This window comes from Grampus griseus (genome assembly GCF_964374135.1).
Source record: "Grampus griseus genome assembly, chromosome: 1".
Classification (NCBI taxonomy): Eukaryota; Metazoa; Chordata; class Mammalia; order Artiodactyla; family Delphinidae; genus Grampus; species Grampus griseus.
In genome coordinates, this window is record NC_139017.1 from 82,488,650 (window position 1) to 82,510,857 (window position 22,208).

At 36.4% G+C, this 22,208-nt stretch overlaps 1 protein-coding gene across 2 annotated transcripts in view; it reads right to left on the reverse strand.

The window, feature by feature from the left end:
• SYCP1 (synaptonemal complex protein 1) overlaps positions 1-20,617 on the reverse strand; it is a gene marked incomplete at both ends in the record, with an annotated part of 158,173 nt that extends 137,556 nt beyond the window's left edge. For both annotated transcript variants that reach the window (XM_082662438.1, XM_082662437.1), the window contains 7 exons: positions 10,183-10,256; positions 15,270-15,337; positions 16,065-16,229; positions 17,365-17,421; positions 17,596-17,639; positions 17,816-17,900; positions 20,510-20,617. In XM_082662438.1, coding sequence (XP_082518564.1) covers positions 10,183-10,256; positions 15,270-15,337; positions 16,065-16,229; positions 17,365-17,421; positions 17,596-17,639; positions 17,816-17,900; positions 20,510-20,617 — 601 coding nt within the window. The remainder of the gene's footprint in view (positions 1-10,182; positions 10,257-15,269; positions 15,338-16,064; positions 16,230-17,364; positions 17,422-17,595; positions 17,640-17,815; positions 17,901-20,509) is intronic.
• Positions 20,618-22,208: the final 1,591 nt, after the last annotated feature.

Consider the following 22,208-nt stretch of genomic DNA (forward strand, 5'->3'; position numbering starts at 1 on the left):
AAGAAGCCTTTAAAAGGGGAAACTGAGAGAGCTTATTAGATTCTGGCAGGTACTTAAGAAAGGGTTCACAAATACCATATGCTAACACATATATACGGAATCTAAGAAAAAAAAAATGTCATGAAGAACCTAGGGGTAAGACAGGAATAAAGACACAGACCTACTAGAGAATGGACTTGAGGATATGGGGAGGGGGAAGGGTAAGCTGTGACAAAGCCAGAGAATGGCATGGACATATATACACTACCAAACGTAAAATAGATAGCCAGTGGGAAGGAGCCGCATAGCACAGGGAGATCAGCTGGGTGCTTTGTGACCACCTAGAGGGGTGGGATAGGGAGGGTGGGAGGGAGGGAGATGCAAGAGGGAAGAGATATGGGAACATATGTGTATGTATAACTGATTCACTTTGTTATAAAGCAGAAACTAACACACCATTGTAAAGCAATTATACTCCAATAAAGATGTAAAAAAAAAAAAAGAAAGGGTTCTGTAGCCCTCTACCCTCACCAAGCTAAGCTTCAGGGTTGGGGAACACAGAAATCCCAGAGAGTTAGGGCCAACTAAGAGTAGAGTGGGGCTGTGCTTTTTTTTTCTTCAGTATAACTCTAGGAAGATGACAAAACCTGAGAAGAAATGCCTGTGAAATATATATAGACAGGTAAGGCCTTAAACAGCTTCACAATTTCCCTTGTTCCAACACGTTGTGCAACTGAGCATGGTGGGATAAAGCACAGAGAACCAGCATACCTGAATAGGCCCTGAGGACTGGTATGAAGAGCAGCTCACCAACTATCTATGTGGACAAATAACTGAATACCAACCGAAATGATGAAAAGTCTCAGAGGATAGATGACTGAGAAACAAACGTCCCTCTCTACCACATGGTACTATATGGGCACCCCCAAATTTACATACAATCCCAGGGAAAGAAGAAAAATTCCCAAATTTACTGAGATAATTTCTTCCACACTAGCAGAATGAAGGCTTTAAGATATAAAGATATAAAAAAGATATAAAAATATAAAAAATATAAAGATATAAAACATCTTAAGAATTTTTAACATTTTAAGACATAAAAATCTTGTGCATACTTGAGTTTGCTGACTAAAATCACTCAGAATCATATATTCTACAAAATTTATCAGAGTACGAGAAAACCACACAGAAGGGACAGAAAAGAGATTCAGCTACCATAAGTAGAGCCATGCAAGGTGAAAACATTAGAAATTGCTCAGTGACCTGCTGTACAATTATAAATATAAAAAGAGGATTCAACCACTATACTAGGACCAAGCTCAGTTTATCACCTAGTTTGTTTATTTAGTCTAGATAGTTCTTGCTTTTTTCAATGATGTATATGGTTAGAAAACCTACACGAGGCCTATGAAAAAATACTGTCAAACAAAGAAAAGGGAACATGAAAGATGTTAAAAGGAACAGCCTATCTCTGAAAACGAACTCTAGAGAATTCAGATGAAAATTTCAGAAAACTATTTGGTATTCTCAACAGAACCAAGAAAATATGGTCTCAGTGAAAGAGGAAGATACAGTCATAAAGAAAGAACAGGCCATGTTAGAAATTCAAGAAATAGGGTGAATTAAATAGAAAAAATAAATAAGGAGGAAAGGAGCAATGGCTTAGATAATGAGCGACTCAAAGGAACTAGAGATTAGAGGCAGGACAGGAAAGAACTGATACTTCAGAAGTCAAATTGTTTCCTAATACAGGAAACAAACATAAATTGAGGAGGTGGGGGAACAAATATTAAAACAATTAGAGAAACGAAGAACAAAGGGCCAACAAACAAATAATAAGTATACCCAAACAGAAATCAGAATAAGTGACCAAAGATATCATAAGGCTTTCCTGGTCTAAAGAAATAGACTGGTGCATATAGATCCAAATGGTTGCACTGACAAAACTGTAAACCATAAGGATCAAGAAAATGCCAGAGTCCTGGCAAGGGGGAAAATATATGCATAAATACATATACTATATATTTAGGTAGAAATCTAGGTATAGATAAATGGAACTGTGATTATCCCCATTTCACAGATAACAAAAGTGTGACACAGAAAAATTATGGTATTTGCTAGGATCCCAAAATAATAAGTGGTGGTACGTGATTAAAACACAGGTCTGCCTAATGAAAACCAGTAGGGATAAATGCAAAGAATGTTATTTGGATCCAAAAACCTAAATGCACTTGCAAAGAATGAAGTAAAAAAAAAAAAGTGAAAGATTTTAATGACTAGTGAAGTCACTAAAGCCTATAATACAATGTGACTATCAAATAAGCTGACTTTAGAGTTCATTAATGACACCTACAATTAGACAAGAAATAGTCCTTTACACAGGTCAAGTTACACATTAGATTACCTAATACAGATCTGGACTCCTAAATATAACAACAATATTCAAACAGATCAACCAAAATAACAAAAGTACAAAGAATCTTGAAACATCTAGGCTGAAGAAGACAAGATTCAGAAAGGACAAGTAACCACCTTTAAAAATCTAAAGAGATGAAAAAGTGCTTAGACTTTTTCTGTATGCCTTAAGGAGAAGAAATACAGTAAGAAGAGAGAAACTACAAAGAGATTTCAATATAAGAGATTTCAACAGGGAATTCCCTGGAGGTCCACACTTTCACTGCAGGGGGCCCAGGTTCCACCCCTGGTGGGGAACTAAGATCCCGCAAGCTGCGTGGTGTGGCCAAAAAAACAAAAAGAGAGAGAGAGAGAGATTTCAACATAAAAATAAGAGCTGTGCTTAAATGACAGCCTCAGGGTTAGTGGGTTTCCAAAACTGAATATGTTCAATCACAGGAAAGAGACTACCACTTGGTAGTCACAAAGGAAATTATTAATTTCCTATAAAAGAATTAAAGCAATGGATATGTAAATAGACCAAAAAGCTTTAAAGTCCTTTTCAACACTAAGTAATTTAGATTAAGGGATAAGGCTACAGAAAAAAAAAAAATGTATGCAGTACTTCGAATGGCAGGCTAAAGAATTCCAATGTACTTAATGTGAGCAATAGACAGCCATTTAAAGGTTTGTTTTTTTTTAAGGTACATCTAAGAACAAATTTATTCTTTACTTATTCATTCATGAATTTATTTATTGCCTGCTATCTTCACAGACACTGTGCAAAGTGTTGAATATACTGAGTCAAATAAGACATGATCCCTTGCCTGCAAGCTTACAGTGAGATGTAGTAGGTACTCAATATTTGTTGAAGGAATTCATAAATACATGGTAAAGGTATACTAAGGGTACTAAGTAAAAGAAGAGGAGCATCTAAGTCAGAGTGAAAAACTAGGGAATATTTCCCAAGGGTGGTAATAATTACTCTGAGTTTTGAAGGACAAATATGAATTAACAAGATGAAAAAGGAAGGAGGATCAGCCAATAAACATATGCAAAAACTCAGAAGTATAATCTGTTTAGGGGTTAACAAGTAGTTCTCCATGAGCTTGTGTATGTGGGACATGTGAAAAGATTTGGCAAGGTGAAGGGAAGTGGCAAACACCATGCTATCCTGAAAATTATGGAAAGCCACTGAAAAAATTAGACAGTGACATTATTTGATCTGTATTTTGAAAAAGCATCCAGGACTCTGTTTTATGGTAATGACTAAATAATTCAGACCAACCTTCCTCCTAAAGATAAAAATCTGGAGGAATTTTTTGAATTATTGAAAGAATCAAAGATCTAAAAAGATAATGATGAATCATCAGGCCAAGAACAGGTTGAGGATTATAACTCAGAAAACCTAAACCAACTTCCAGTGTCAGTCAAGATGGAATAAGCCCACTATAGCCTTTCTCTCCCATTGATTACAACTAAAAACTCTGGATGAAATCCATAAAGTAACTACTTGAGGAATCTGAAAAGTAAGCAAAAGCAGGTAGATTGGGAAGAAAAGTAAAATCTTGAAGAAATGACTCATGTGAAGGCGAGTTTCCTGTTTGTTTAGTTTTTTTCCTACCTTCTCTCCTAGCATTACTAAAGTGTAAGGGCCCAGCAGAACTATAAAAGCAAAAGGAAATCCCTTTTTTTTTTTTTTCTCTTCCAGCCCTGCCCCAAAGGTGGCTCCAGTAGTGGAGCTACAGCAGCCATGGCAGCAAGGACATATGAAACCCCAGGAGAAACTCCATGTCTCTCACCAAAGGACAGGAGGACGGGACCCCTGTAAGGCTGAGGGTGAAGGGGCAATGCTAGAGAGAGCTGGAGAAGGTGATTCCCTAATTATTTGTATGACTTGGCACAAGTCCCATAGGGAAAAGGGAGGATGTGCATGTACAAGATAGACCCAAGGCAAATATAGCAAGTCCCTCTGAAATCACTATCCAAGTCCCAGAACTAATCTAATCTTGAGTGGAGCGTACATGAAACAGACGCAGAGTAACATGGCAAAAGCTTTGAAAACTGAACTGATAATGGAACCCCAGCACACAAAAGGTAAGATAGAACTTGTGATCTAAACTTGAGTTGCATATCTGCTAAAATACAAACAAACAAACAAACATTTTCCAGGGGATTTTTAACAGGACCCAGAATCTCACAACATGTCCAGGATATAATCTAAAACTTCTCAGCATTCAGAGAACTAGGAAAATGTCACATCATTCTAAGTCTCAAGCAAGCAATCAAAAATAATGAAGTACACAATGAAATAAACAATAAGAACTAGAATCTACAAAACAACAAACCACAGAAACAGATCCCAAGGGATTCCAGATATTGGCATTGCTGGACAAAAAATTTAATAAAACTAAGCTTACTATGCTCATGGAGACAAAAAAAAAAAACGAGCTTAAAAATTTCTGCAAGGAATTTGAAACTCTAAAAAGTAACATTACAGATATTTTTTAAAGAACAGAACCAGAGAATACAAGAACAGAAATTAAGGCCTAACAGATGAATTTAAAAACAGTTTAGAAACAGCTAAATAGAGAACTGGTGAACTGGAACAAAGCAGAAGAAATTATCCTGAAGGGAGCACAATAAGAAAAGAAGATGAAAGATACAAAAAAGGTAAGAAATATGGAAGGAACAGCACAGTGACCTCACTGTTATGACTTGAAAAGTTTCAACAGGCTCTCATCTAAGGGATTTTGCATTTGCTGTTTCCTCTGCCCGAAATATTCATTCCCAAAATAGCTACATGATACATTCCCTCATTTATTCAGGTCTCTAATCAGATACCACTTAATCAGAAAAAAACTTCCCCAAATACCCTATCCCAAAATATTCTCTTTTGAAGCAGTTGTCATCACCCAACATGTATTTTATTTATTCATTTATGATATGTGTCCCTTTACAAGAGTGCATACTCCATAATAGCAGAAATTTTGTCTGTTTACCACTGTTTTCCCTTAGCATCTAGAACATTTCATGGCACATAGTAGGCACTTTTTAAAATGTTGAATGAATAAATAAAAGACAGAGAAAATCACAATAGCAAAAATAAAGGCTTACGGCAAAAATACAGATGGAGTTTACAGTAAATATAAGGCAAATATTAAGAATTTTTAGGGCAAGAATATATAATGGAGAAAAGACAGTCTGTTCAATAAGTGGTGTTTGGAAAACTGGACAGCAACATGTAAATGAATGAAATTAGAACATTCCCTAATACACAAAAATAAACTCAAAATGGATTAAAGACCTAAATGTAAGGCCACAGACTACAAAACTCTTAGAGGAAAACATAGGCAGAACACTGACATAAATCACAGCAAGATCTTTTTTGATCCACCTCCTAGAGTAATGAAAATAAAAACAAAAATAAACAAATGGGACCTAATTAAACTTAAAAGCTTTTGCATAGCAAAGGAAACCATAAACAAAACAAAAAGACAACCCTCAGAATGGGAGAAAATATTTACGAATGAAGCAACCAACAAGAAATTAATCTCCAAAATATACAAACAGCTCATGCAACTCAATATCAAAAAAGCAAACAACCCAGTCAAAAAATGGGTGGAAGACCTAAAAAGCCTTTTCTCCAAAGAAGACATACACATGGCTAAAAAGCACGTGAAAAGAAGCGCAACATCACTAATTAAGAGAAATGCAAATCAAAACTACCATGAGGTACATTCATTCAACAAGTGATATGCTCAGGGCCAGGGATCCAGCAGTGAATAAACAGACAACAATTTTAATCTCATAGAGCTTACATTCCATTGCGGGAGGAGGTAAGATAAACATCTCAAAAAAGTAAAATCTAGAGTTTGTCAGATAGTGATTGACTGCCCAGGAGTGAAACAATTCAGGGAAAAAGGACTTGAAGTGTCAGTAGGGGTTGGGGTCATCAATGTACAATACAGTGGCTAGGCTAGAACCTAGGGGAAGATGGTATTTGAATAAAGACCTGATGGAGGTGAGGGAGCAGCACATGATGATGTTGGGGAGGGGTGGGAGCATCCCAGGCAGAGGGACCAGCAGGGACAAAGAACTTGAAGTGGGAGTAGGTCTGGAGAGTCTGAGGTGGCCAGAGCGGAGTCAATGAGGAGGAGAGAAGCAAGAGATGAGGATGGAAGAGTAGGCAGGGGCAGACATGAAAGGCCTTGTGGACCACTGTCAGGACTTTGACTTTTCCATTGAGTGTGATGGGAAACTGCTGGAGAATTAGGAGCACAGCAACAGTACAATCAGACTTAGGCTTAACAGTATTATCTAGACCACCAATGCCCCAAAGGTGAGCAACAGACCTTTGGAAATGTGGCTGATGAGATGGAGGGACTGATTTTTCATTTTATTTCATTTTAATTAAATTTAAAACTCATTTCTTGATTCAGTGATTGGAAAACTTATAAGTGTGTTTGGAACAACTTGGGTATGTGAATCTATTTTTTTCAACTGTGCATTTATGAGTTTTAAATATAGATCAGGTATTTCCAATAAAAATTTTACCATCTGAGGGTTTCCCTGGCGGTGCAGTGGTTGAGAATCTGCCTGCCAATGCAGGGTACATGGGTTCAAGCCCTGGTCTGGGAAGATCCCACATGCCACAGAGCAACTAGGCCCGTGAGCCACAACTACTGAGCCTGCGCGTCTGGAGCCCATGCTCTGCAACAAGAGAGGCCGCGATAGTGAGAGGCCCGCGCACCGTGATGAAGAGTGGCCCCCACTTGCCACAACTAGAGAAAGCCCTCGCACAGAAATGAAGACCTAACACAGTCAAAAATAAATAAATTAATTAATTAATTATAGTATCTTTAAAAAAAAAACAAAAATTTTACCATCTGAAAGAAAAAAAAAAACAACCTACCATGAGGTATCACTTCACACTGGTCAGAATGGCCATCAACAAAAAATCTACAAACAGTAAATGCTGGAGAGGGTGTGCAGAAAAAGGAACCCTCCTACATTGTTGGTGGGAATGTAAATTGGTACAGCCACTATGGAAAACAGTATAGAGGTTCTTTACAAAACTAAAAACAGAGCTACCATATGATCCACCACTCCTGGGCATATATCCAGAGAAAACCATAATTCAAAAAGATACATGCACCCCAATGTTCACAGCAGCACTATTTACAATAGCCAGGACATGGAAGTAACCTAAATGTCTATCCGCAGAAGAATGGATAAAGAAAATGTGGTATATATATACAACAGAATATTACTCAGCCAGAAAAAAGAATGAACTAATGCCATTTGCAGCAACATGGATGGACCTAGAGATTATCATACTGAGTGAAGTAAGTCAAACAGAGAAAGACAAATATCGTATGATATTGCTTATATGTGGAATCTAAAAAAAGGTACAAATCAACTTATCTACAAAACAGAAATAGAGTTACAGATGTAGAAAACAAACTTATGGTTACCAGGAGGTAAGATGGGAGGAAGGGATAAAATGGGACATTGGAACTGACATATACAGACTACTATATATAAAATAGATAACTAATAAGGACCTGCTACATAGCACAGGGAACTGTACTCAATATTCTGTAATGGCCTATATGGGAAAAGAATCTAAAAAAGAGTGGATATATGTATATGTATGTGTAACTGATTCACTTTGCTGTATACCTGAAACTAACACAACATTGTAAATCAAATATACTCCAATAAAAATTTAAAAAATAATAATAATCATAATAATAATAAAATAAATAAAAGATGTTTTAGGAAAAAAAGAATCTACATGTCACATCAAGATATACTCTTTAGGGGAATTCTGTGGTGGTCCAGTGGTTAGGACTCTGTGCTTTCACTGCCAAGGGCACAGGTTCAATCCCTGGCTAGAGAACTAAGATCCTGCAAGCCATGTGGCATCGCCATAAATAAATAAATAAATAAATAAATAAATAAATAAACAAACAAACAAATATGAGGAAAAAAGATATACTCTTTAGTTCACTTAAGAGATCACCTAAAAATGTTTAAAAGGTTCTTCAAACCTCTCCCACCATCTGATATCTGACTTAGCTTAAAACTAAATGGAAGAAAGAACTAGCAGCCTTGCCTCTCTAGCCCAGGTTACTTTCTACAGTGCAGTCCATATACTATCTCTCTACCCCATCCATATACTTTTCACCACTTTTTATATTTAGACAGAAAAGTTAATCTTGCAAGTTGAATAAACAGGGTATCATGGAAGAGCTGATAGTGGTGCAGTACATTCTGGAAGGTATATATAGTTGCAAAAGCAAAGTACTTTAGGCAGAGACCAAGAATAAAATAACTAGCAATACTGCATACTAGAAATAATAATAACGGCTAACATTTATTGAGCACTTTGCACTGTTTAAGCATTTTATATTTATTAACTACTTTAATTCTCAAAACAACACTGAGGAACTTTACTAACTAATAAACAGAGGGTCAGACATTACATAAATTATTCAAATTATTCAAGGTCAAGCAGATAACAACTGAAAGTTTGAATTTGAGCACAGGGCTATCTATCTCTTCAGTCCAAGCTCTTAAGCTGTGTGGTATCAATTAAAATTTGAAAAATAGAGGCTATCCTGAAAAAGCAGGTAGACAGTATTTCCCAACAGATTCTTGGCAGAAACAAACAAACAACAAAGTAGACCTAATGGCAGATTAATGACAAAGACAAAAACAATTATTTTTGAAAATCAGATTATGTTTTTCATCAAAATGAAAAAAATTCCTACTTTACAATTAACATCAAAATATGCATAAAATAAAAACATGCACTTTCACATACATACTACAACCTTAATAGAATGTTTTAAAATAATGTTTCTTTAGAAGAAATTTGAGAATTCTATTTATAAATAAATACTACACTGCTATTCTTAAGCACTGTGCTTTCAGCATAGCCCTCCATCAGTATTTTCTATTATGAACATGGCTATATATCATTCTTGATTCAATTTCCGGTTGTTCCAAACAGAAGAGAAGGTTAGTCTCAAGACCACACTTTAATTGAAATGAGAATTAACCATAAATGCCAAGTAAATATATATCTTTTAAAATATATTATCTTTCAAAAAGCTTGAAGAACTTTTCAAAGCTCAAAGAACTGAGAATCTAGTTACTACTTATATAAAGAAATGGTATGAGACACATATAACTTGTTCAAATAAAAAATGGCTCCTGGGACTTCCCTGGTGGTCCAGTGGTTAAGAATCCACCTTCCAATGCAGGGGACATGGGTTCGATCCCTGGTCAGGAAACTAGGATCCCACATGCCACAGGGCAACTAAGGCCGTGCCACAACTACTGAGACTGCATGCTCTAGAGCCCACGCAACACAACTAGAGGGCCCACATGCCGCAACTACTGAGGCTGCACACTCTGGAGCCTATGTGCCGCAACTAGACAGCCCATGCACCACAACTACCTAGCCCGCGTGCTCTGGAGCCCGTGCGCCACAAGTAGAGAGAAGCCCGCGTGCTGCAACAAAAAGACCCCACGTGCTGCAACAAAAATACCCCACATGCTGCAATGAAAAGACCCCACATGCAACAACCAAAAGACCTTGCATGCTGCAGTGAAGATCCCATGTGCCACAACTAAGACACAACGCAGCCAAATAAATAAATAAATAAATAAATATTTTTTAAAAATTTTTAATTGGTTCCAAAAACTGAAAAGACAATTTGTTTCCCTCTCCACCCCCCACCATTAAAGTAATAACAATAAATTGATAAAATCATATAAAATGAGAAAGATATTTACATTTCTTTGTCTTTTCAGCAGATCTGGCACAAGTTTCTTTGAGTAGATTACATAAATGCCTTGTAGCATTATTCCTGAAACAGAGGAAAGAGTTTGCATAAGTGTAATGTATCTCAAAGCAAAATCATATATAAAAGTTATGAAACATTACTGTTACAATTTTAAAGAAATTCTTAAAACATCATAATATTTAATATATATCACATATCGTTCATAAGTGACTATAAAGGAAAAATTGTACTATTAGCAAAGATGATTTAATAACTGCCTCCTTTTAAAGTGAAAAGCTCCTTAAAAGTTTCTACCCAAGTAGCTTTCAATAACCTTTTAGTAAACAGTTCCAGATTCAGCTAAGAAATAAAATGAGAAGAGAGGATTGGGATTTTCATTACTAATTACCCCAGAAATATTCTAGCTATCTTACCTTCAAAACATAAAATAAGTAATTTTCTGAAGAGTCATTAATTATGTGAATAAGACCTCTGATCATCTCACAGATGCAGAAAAAGCTTTTGACAAAATTCAAAATCCATCTATGATAAAAATTTTCAACAGAGTGGGTACAGAGGGAACCTACATCAACATAATAAAAGCCATATATAACAAGTCCACAGCTAACATCATACTCAACCCTGAAAAGCTGAAAGTTTGTCCTGTAAGATCAGGAACAAGACAAGGATGCCCATTCTTGCCACTGATATTCAACATAGTATTGGAAGTCCTAGCCACAGCAATAGACAAGAAAATAAAAGGCACTTGAATCAGAAAGAACAAAGTAAAACTGTCACGATTTGCAGATGACATGCTATTATATATAGAAAACCCTAAAGCCTCCACCGAAAAACTGTTAGAACTAATAAACAAATTCAGTAAAGTTACAGGATACAAAACCAACATACAAAAATCAGTTGTATTTCTGTACACTAATAATGAACTATCAGAAGAGAAATTAAGAATATAATTCCATTTACAATTGCATCAAAAAGAATAACACGCTTAGGAATACATTTAACCAAGGAGGTAAAAGACCTGCACACTGAAAACTATAACACACTGATGAAAGAAATTGAAGAAGACACAAATAAATGGAAAAATCTTCTGTGTCCATGAATTAGAAGAATTAATATTGTTAAAATGTCCACACTACCTAAATGGAGTCTGGTACCAATTCCAAAATTGGAAGGGGGTTCCTCACACCAACAAGCAATTCTGGGCACCACAGCTGAGTGTCCTACAATTCAATTCTGACACCATCTACCTGGAGATAGCATCAGACTTCATAAGTTAAGGGTTCAGTCCTATAAGACTGCTACCCTCCCCTTATCCCACCAACTTCAGATGCTTGTTGCAAGCCCAGGTTGTTACCTGTGGTTCTGTCCCACTGGCTATAAATCAGAGGTTCCCATGACCTCCTCCTTGGCTTCTATTAATTTGCTAGAATGACTCAGAGAACAGAGAAACAATTTACTTACTAGAGTACTGGTTTATCATAAAAGGATATAACTCAGGAACAGCCAAGTGGGAAAGATGCACAGGGCAAGGTATGAGGAAAGGGTGAGAATCTTTCATCCTCTCTCCGAGCTCATCATTCTCCCCAAATCTCCACATGTTCACCAACCAGGAACCTCTTGAACCCTGACCTCTCAGGTTTTTACAGAGGCTTCATTAGATAGGCATGACTGATTAAATCTTTAGCCATTGGCAACTGATTCAACCTCCAGGTCCTTGCCTGTCCCCAGAGGTTGGAAGTTCCAATCCTCTAACCATGTGGTTGGCTCTCCAGGCAACCGGCCCCTATCTTTAGGTGGGGTCCAAAAGTCACCTCATTAGCATAACAAGACACCTTTTCACTCTCAACATTTAGGAAATTCCAAGGGTTTGAAGAGTTGTGAGTCAGGAAAGATGGATGAAAACTAAATATATACGTGAAATATATTTTGGTCATCTGAATGACCAAATATATATATATATTTTCTTATAAATCACAATACCACACTACTGAAAGCAATCTACAAATTCAATGCAATCCCACTCAAATTTCCAATGGCATTTTTCACAGAAACAGAACAAACAATACTAAAATTTGTATGGCATCACCAAAAATGCCAATTAGCCAAAGTAATCTTGAGAAAGGAGACCAAAGCTGGAGGCATCACACTTCCTGATTTGAAACTACATTATAAAGCTATAGTAATCAAAATGGTATGGTACTGGCATAAAACCAGACACATAAATCAATAGAACAGAATAGACAGCCCAGAAATAAACCCACAGATATACAGTCAATTAATTCATGACGAAGAAACCAAAAACATACAGAATGAGGAAAGGACAGTCTCTTCAATACATGGTGTTGGGGAAACTAGACAGCCACATGCAAAAGAACAAAACTGGACCACTACCTTACACCATACACAAAAATAAAGTCAAAAGGGATCAAAGACTTGAACCTAAGATCTGAAATCATAAAACTCCTAGAAGAAAACATAGGCAGTAAGCTCCTTGACATAGGTGATGATTTTCTGGATTTAACACCAAAAGCAAAGGTAACAAAAGGAAAAATAAACAAGTGGGCTACATAAAATTTAAAAGCTTCTGCACAGCAAAGGAAACCATAAACAAAATTAAAAGGCAACCTACTAAATGAGAGAAAATATTTGCAAATCATATATCTGATAAGAGGTTAATATCCAAAGTATATAAAGAAGTCATGCAACTCAATAGCAAAAAACAATCTAATTTTAATGTGGGAAGAGGATCTGGACAGAGATTTTTCCAGAGAAGACATACAGATGGTCAACAGGTACATGAAAAGGTGCCCAACATCACTAACCTCCAGGGAAATGCAAATCAAAATCACAATGAGATATTACCTCACACCTATTAGAATGACTATTATTAAAAAGATGAGATAACAAGTGTTGGTGAGGATGTGGAGAAAAGGGAACCCTTGTGCACTACTGGTGGGAATATAAATTGGTTCAGCCACTATGAAAAACAGTTTGGTGGCTCCTCAAAAAATTAAAAATAAAACCATATGATCTAGCAATTCTACTTCTTGGGATTTATCCAAAGGAAACAAGAATACTAACTTGAAAAGGCATATGCATCCCCATGTTCAATGCAGCATTATTTACAACAGTCAAGACATGGAAACAACCTAACTATCAATGGATAAATAAAGTGTGGAATATATATACACCCATAAAAATGAAGGAAATCCTGTCATTTACAACATTATGAATGGAACTTGAGAGCATTATGCTATATGAAATAACTCAGACAAAGAAAGACAAATACCATATGGTCTCATTTATATGTGAAATCTTAAAAAAAAAAATTAAAAACTTATAGATACAGACAACAGATTGATGGTTGCCAGAGACAGAGGTGGGAGGTGGGCAAAATGAGTGAAGGGAGTTAAAAGGTACAAACTTCCAGTCATAAAATAAATCCCGGGGATGTAATATACCACATGATGAATATAGTTAGTAATATTGTATATTTGAAAGTTGCTAAGAGAGTAGATCTTGAGGGTTCTTGTCAAAACAAAAAATCTACAATTATATGTGGTAATGGATATTAACTAGACTTATTGCGGTGATAATTTTGCAATATATACATATATCAATCATTACATTATACACTTAAAAATAATATAATGTTATATGTCAATTATATCTCAACCAAAAAAAATTTTAAAGGTCAATATAATGCAGTCGTATCTTCCAAATCTCATTAAATGGTATTGAAAGTTAAAAAAAAAAGACCTCTGGGTGTCTTGAAGTTGCTAACATATACACCAGTTTAAATTTTCCAATGTATAATTTTTCTGCAGAAATGAATTGTTACAGATTAACATTTTATAATAATTTTTAAGTCTAAATATTAGTTTAATGAAGAGCAAAAGCTGTAATATTACATAAAGTACATCCTTTAACATTTTCAATAATCTAATAAATGAAAAGGTTAAGAAGTCACTGAAATCAAAGGTGGCTTTGTTTTCTTTTCAAAGCCTGTGACTATTCTCTACCACAAATCAGTAGTTCTCAAAGTATGATCCTTGCACCAGCAGCATCCACATCACTTGTTAGAAGTACAAATTCTTAAGTTTACTCCACTGAATCAGAAACTCTGTCAGGGGAGGAGAGGCCAACAACATGTGTTTTAAGAAGCTCTGCGGGTAATTCTGAAGCTTGCTAAAGTTTAAGAACCACTGTTCTAGACAGAGGAACTTTTTATTGTTACTGATTTTGTAAAATCAAAACAAGTAACTACAAACCTAATTCTTGGACTTCCCTGGTGGCACAGTGGTTAAGAATCTGCTTGCCAATGCAGGTAACACGGGTTGGCGCCCTGGTCCGGGAAGATCCCACATGCTGTGGAGCAACTAAGCCTGTGTGCCACAACTACTGAGCCTGCGCTCTAGAACCCGCAAGCCACAACTACTGAAGCCCATGCGCCTAGAGCCCATGCTCTGCAACAAGAGAAGCCACCGCAATGAGAAGCCCGCACACCGCAACAAAGAGTAGCCCCCCGCTCACCACAACTAGAGAAAGCCCGCGCGCAGCAACGAAGACCCAACACAGCCAAAATTAAATAAATAAAATAAATTAATTAATTTAAAAAAAAAGGATGATACTAAAGTTTTAAGCCAAAGTTAATGGAAGAATGATTGGGCCACTGGCAAAAACAGGAATTTGACAGTGAGAATTAGCTTGGAACTAAGTTGAGCCCTCTTCTGCAAGGGTTTCACCTAAAACAATAGTCAAACAAAAAGGTATACAATATACATAGGCAGTTGTAGATATAAGATTATCAGGTACCTTTATCAACACTAAGTAATGGCTTCCCTGCCTGTCATTTTAAAAAGTGAGAAGTTACTAGTCAGTGACCACAGTTTGCCAAATGCAAGAATGTAAAATAGGTATGTCTTCCTTTTCTCCACAGCACCCAGATAGAATTCTATACATCAATTAATATTATACAACAGAAAGAGCACATTCAATTTTTGGAAATTATTTTAATAATTAGTTTGGAATGAAAAATAAATTTGTAAAGAACAAATTCATTAAATTATTACTTACTCTTTTATTAAATCTTTATTTTCTTGAATTCCTTCTTCTAATTTCAAACTTACTTTTTCATTTTCAAACTAATTTATAAGACAAAAGAACAGTTCATCACATTTTACTTAGCAAAATAAACATGAGTATATTCATTAAGCAGCATTTCTTTGCTAACATGCTATGATGGTCAATAAGAATTATTTTCTTTGAACACAAAGAAGAACTTTTTTTGTCACACTTATGGATATCCTATAAGAATATGGGTCTCACTTTCATCAGTCTAAAATTAGGTTTGCTGAATTATCTCCAAAATGTATCCAACAATATTTTAATGTGATATTATCTTCCCTAAACATTTTGAAATGATGTTTTATCTTTCTCCTAACCCAATGTTGCATTTTCTCAAAATTTTTCTTTCACCATGCCATAAAATTGAAGAGAAACAGTTTCAAATTTAAAGTTTTATCTACAATGTCATTTTCTAATATAATAAAAAAAGACATATCAAACAAAACATCATCAGTAACGGGAACCAATAAAAATTAAAATTCTATAATTAGAATCATTAAATCAATCTCTATCTAAAGTAAATTACTATTTCCCTAGTCATTTGCATTAAGTTTCATGCAGCCTGTCTTCTGCTCATCCTAAAGTTGAAATGCAACTAATATTAATGAAACTTCAAAAAACACCATTCTTAAAATCCACATCACAGAAACAAGATAAACCCAACTTACTCTGAAATAATACTCTAGTTTTAATAGTATTATAAGATTTACTATACTATATTTTCAATTACAAATTTCATTATACCTGTAGTTCTTGAATGGCTTTCCGCTGTGCTTCAATTATTTTTCTATTTTCTTGCAACTTGTTTTCTTTCTGCTTCAGTTCAGATTCTACACTCACTTTCCACTTCTTGATCTTGTCAGTCTCCTTATACAGTTTTGAATATAGTCTGCTCATTGGTTCTGAATTCTATTATAAAATAGGTTTTCAATGACTGTTAATAGTTCAAAATTTTAGTATAACCAAACTACAGCTGCCTATTGAAAATATCCATGAGTATCTTAATAGTTGAGACCAAATCTCTCCTCAATTTATGCCCTAATACCATGCTGAAAGCTATATTAACTTTTTTCTAACTACTAAGGCAATATTAGCTACTTTACTAAGGTTACTGGTCACCTGACTAAGTTATTCCTTGATGAATAAAATCAAATAACTTCAAAATGTGCCTAAGCCAGAAGTTAGAAATCTTTAAGTCAATGAGAGAATCTGGCTGCTTAAAAGCTAAAATAAATCACTCTACATGAAATGTGTCAATTTTAGCAATGGTCTTGAAATATTTTGGTTATACAAACAGCTTAAGGATTAGCCAAAGGATATGAAGTTTAAGGTACAATGACAAGAAAAATAATAGTGAACACAAGATCTTTCATTTAGCCTGAGGTTTTATTTGGATTTTATTTGGATTTCCTGCATCATCCCTTTCCACATTATAAGGTAAATGTCAAAGGTTTGCTTTTATTTTTTTAATCACGCTACTTTCTCCTTGCTGATAGCTCTGTTATCAAAATATATGAATAAATTCCATATTTCTAAATTTGTGATACCATAATCCCAGCAACAACCAGATAGCACTTTACCAGGCCATGGAATTTCTCTTTGCTTTAAAGACATCTATGTGCCATAAGAAAGAATGATTTTTATAACTAAAATCAGAAGTACAGTATATCCTACAAATTCCTTAGACAGTAAACCAGCCAAACAATCATACCTATTAATTCAAGAATTGTTTGTAAAATACTGGCTTAATTCTCAACCTTTTCACACATTGCATTCATCTCCCCTTTCCTATTCTTGATTTTTATGGTTTAAAGTTAAATTGCCCCGTAAGAATTCATGCTTTCATAACTCAGGAAAATACAGAGGCCTAGTGTTTCAGCAAATTCAAAAGAAAAGCAAAGTGGCAAAAAGGTTTTAAAGAATATAACTTAAAACCTTAACTAAATATTAATCCTTTTGAAGCTTCAAAAGAAAGATAAATACAAGTAATAATAAATGATACTCCAATTACAAGAAATTTAATATAGACAGGAAATCTTCTGACCTCAAAATCAGAGTCTTTTAGTCCCTCCTGGTAATGACAACTGTCAGAATTATCAACCTAAAAAATGAATAAATTTTTCCTATGAGAAAATACTCCTGATGATAGTTTCCAAATAGCAGCAATTAAATACTGAAGACTAGTAATCCAACAACTAAAGACTTTTTTTTCTTTTTCAAGCAAGCAATTCAATATCTAAACAGGTTATATCTATATACACTATACTTAACTGACCTGTTCAAGCATGGGCAAAAAGTCAACTTTTTGTAAAGCAGGATCTGCAAGATAAAAGACAACTGGAATTAAATATGCCAACATCCTGTTTTATATATTAAGTATTATATCTAGCTTTAATGTCAAGGCTATCAATATAATACTCTTATTTGATATCTAGCAATGTGTATTTTAAAAATGCTTCTATGTATGGTGATACATTGCTTTTCTAGTCTCCTACCTGAATCAATGTTTTTCCCATTTTTGGAGAAATTAGTCATTGCAAATGGAAAACCAAAATCATCTTCAACACATTTGTTGAAACCCTAGAAACACAAAGAAGTTCTTAAACACACTGTCTCATACCACTCTAATAACTAGCAGTGTAATATGTAATTACATATACAGTATACATCTGCTTAAAAAAGTGACTATAATTGTAAATCCTTTAATGTATACATAGTGTTAAATATATCAAACGATTTTGCCCTGTAAACAAAGCAAAATTTTTTGATTTTCACTTATAAGAGAAAGCTAAACTAAAATTACATGATACATGCTTTGTAAGTACTCAGTAATAATTTTAGTGATTTTAATTAGTAGCTTAGAATATTGGCTTTCTTCAATTTCATTATGATCTTTCCCCTGGTAGAATTGAGAATTTTCTTCACTGAATAGCATTTTAATATTATACTCTTTGGCTATAGAGACATAAGAATTTTTCTACAACATAGAAAATTAAAATATTCATTGCTTCATCCTATTTCCAACATAAAGTTCCACATAAGAAATTTATTTTTTTAAAGAGAAAGATAGATCAATGGAAGAGGATAGAAAGCCCAGAGATAAACCCACGCACATATGGACACCTTATCTTTGAAAAAGGTGGCAGGAATGTACAGTGTAGAAAGGACAGCCTCTTCAATAAGTAGTGCTGGGAAAACTGGACAGATACATGTAAAAGTATGAGATTAGATCACTCCCTAACACCATACACAAAAATAAGCTCAAAATGGATTAAAGACCTAAATGTAAGGCCAGAAACTATCAAACTCTTAGAGGAAAACATAGGCAGAACACTCTATGACATAAATCACAGCAAGATCCTTTCTGACCCACCTCCTAGAATAATGGAAATAAAAACAAAAATAAACAAATGGGATCTAATGAAACTTCAAAGCTTTTGCACAGCAAAGGAAACCATAAACAAGACCAAAGGACAACCCTCAGAATGGGAGAAAATATTTGCAAATGAAGCAACCGACAAAGGATTAATCTCCAAAATTTACAAGCAGCTCATGCAGCTCAATAACAAAAAAACAAACAACCCAATCCAAAAATGGGCAGAAGACCTAAATAGACATTTCTCCAAAGAAGATATACAGACTGCCAACAAACACATGAAAGAATGCTCAACATCATTAATCATTAGAGAAATGCAAATCAAAACTACCATGAGATATCATCTCACCCCAGTCAGAATGGCCATCATCAAAAAATCTAGAAACAATAAATGCTGGAGAGGGTGTGGAAAAAAGGGAACCCTCTTGCACTGCTGTGAATAGGTTCAGCCACTATGGAGAACAGTATGGAGGTTCCTTAAAAAACTACAAATAGAACTACCATACGAGCCAGCAATCCCACTACTGGGCATATACCCTGAGAAAACCAAAATTCAAAAAGAGTCATGTACCAAAATGTTCATTGCAGCTCTATTTACAACAGCCCAGAGATGGAAACAACCTAAGTGCCCATCATCGGATGAATGGATAAAGAAGACGTGGCACATATATACAATGGAATATTACTCAGCCATAAAAAGAAACGAAATTGAGCTATTTGTAATGAGGTGGATAGACCTAGAGTCTGTCATACAGAGTGAAGTAAGTCAGAAAGAAAAAGACAAATACCGTATACTAACACATATATATGGAATTTAAGAAAAAAAATGTCATGAAGAACCTATGGGTAAGACAGGAATAAAGACACAGACCTACTGGAGAACAGACTTGAGGATATGGGGAGGGGGAAGGGTGAGCTGTGACAGGGCAAGAGAGAGTCATGGACATATACACACTAACAAACGTAAGGTAGATAGCTAGTGGGAAGCAGCCGCATAGCACGGGGAGATCAGCTCAGTGCTTTGTGACCGCCTGGAGGGGTGGGATAGGGAGGGTGGGAGGGAGGGAGACGCAAGAGGGAAGAGATATGGGAACATATGTATATGTATAACTGATTCACTTTGTTATAAAGCAGAAACTAACACACCATTGTAAAGCAATTATACCCCAATAAAGATGTTAAAAAAAATTATTTTTTTAATTTTTTTTTTTTTTTTTGCCACACTGTGCATAATGTGGGTTCTTAGTTCCCTGACCAGGGACTGAACGCATGCCCCCTGCAGTGAAAGTGCGGAGTCAACCACTGGACTGGCCAGGGAAGTCCCCACATGAGAAATTTAAATAAATTACTAAAAAAAGCTCTATTCCTCCTTTCCTACAAGAACCTACTACACGTACGAACTTCCCGTTTATCCTGTCAACCCAGAAGCTCAGAGTCAAATTTTAACCTCAAACACTGATTTTTACCAGTATGTCAACATATTTGTCCAAATTTTCTTAATTTTCCTTGATCCTAATATTCTTCTAATTTATATTTTACTATTTCATTGTATATGTTCATAAGTTGCTTTAAATCATTTAAAGAAAGAGGATTAAAGTAAGCAGGTTCCATTATGTATGCAGAATTCCAAAGCCCCAGTAATTATTTCTTTAAATGAATGATGCCTAAACACATTAAGTGTGCTCATTATTCATTCAAAGAAATGCTATGCAAAATTCTTGGGTAAATCAGAACATATTTACTGAAAAAAATTATATCACCAGTAAGAAAGTTCACGTTGCCTCATTTACCTAATGAATAAATGCAAATTTACCTTGAAGAAATCAGAATCTCCTCCCAAAGTCTGAGGTTTCACTGCAGATACTTGACTGCTACTTAATCTCGGTGGTACAAACAATTTAAAGGGCTTCTGCTTTTCCATTTTCTCTTCCAGTCGTAATTATCTATTGCTCAAGATGGGGGAGAAAGTGTTTTACATTGTTTCATTAATGCACTACTTATTCTATAATAAATGGGTATATAAAGGAATGCGTGAAACATTTGCTACCATGGAAGCCTACGGTGTCCCTTACTGCCGTGGTGTTCAAAGCAGAAACATCCCCTATTTGTCCCCACCATCCCCCCACCACCAATGGCCACGCTGGCGACGTCCATGGATAATAGAGAAACTCAAACTAGGCATCATCGCCGGGACTGCCTGAAAAGAAGCCCGTTACCTCCACCAGCCCTGTTAAATTGCATCACCTCGCCGGGAAGAACTAGTTGAGGTGCTTAGACGACTACGGAGAAGGCGCCACAAGGCGCCGGGGGCTGCCTGCGTGTGGGAGGGCCAGTAACAAAACGTCGCCCAGCTCTGGGTTCAATCATCAGGGAGGGAACTCAGCACACCTGCCCTTACCTTTAAAAAACTAGCGGGAAACCGCGGGCTCGGTGCTCACGCGAACCGCCACCTGCTGTCTATTAGGGCAGCAGAAAGAACCAACACGAACTTCTGCCTCCGAACCTCGGAAAAGGCGGGATATCGCGCCAGCCGAGCGGCCAGGAGGGAGGGGCAGGGCGGTTGGAGGTTTAACGGCTAAATAACGGTCGGCGACCTCCGTTGACCCGGGGCGCAAGACCTACATCTCGCGAGATTTCCCTTTACCTTAGTAGCAATTCTTCCCTGGATACTCTTTCTCCTTAGAATTGGCCTTCTTTAAGCTTCTCCTATTGTTAAAGAATGTGAGGAAAACTATCAGGTGCTGTGATAGAATGGAGCTGAGAGTGAAAAATCTATTTCTGTCCTCTAAGAAGAGCTCACAGTCTTAGGGAAGAAACAAGTGCAAACATAATTATAACCCCCTGTAATCATTTAATGGTAGTAATTTTCTAAGGGTTGTTGGGACCCTTAGAAAGGGACAGTGGCCTTTACAGTGGCTTGGGAGTCAGGAGAGAGCTTCACGGATGTGGTACACTTTTGTTACTACTTCCGTAGAAAACAGAAGGGTGAATAGAGCGTTGGCTAGATAGTGAATGCGGGAAGGGGTGTTCCCGGCTGAGGGACGGTAGGCAAAGGCGCTGGAGTCGTGAGAGAGATAAGTCCAAGAGTGACTGAGGGGGCTTCCCTGGTGGCGCAGTGGTTGAGAGTCCGCCTGCCGACCAGTTCGTGCCCCGGTCCGGGAAGATCCCACGTGCCGCGGAGCGGCTGGGCCCGTGAGCCATGGCCGCTGAGCCTGCGCATCTGGAGCCTGTGCTCCGCAACGGGAGAGGCCACAACAATGAGAGGCCCGTGTACCGCAAAAAATAAAAGTAAATAAAAAGAGTGAGTGGGTCCAGGCAGTGCGGTGTAGGTGTGTGAGGACGCAAATGGGAAAATGATGAAACTGGAGACTTAGCAGATGTGACGGCCTCTCGAAGGCTTTTGGATTTTAGCCTTTATGGATGGGAATCTTGAGGAAGTTTGAGCGGAAAAGGGGGCATGATCAAGTTCAGAAGAAAATTTGTAGTATGAAAAATGGTTTAGATTTATGAGA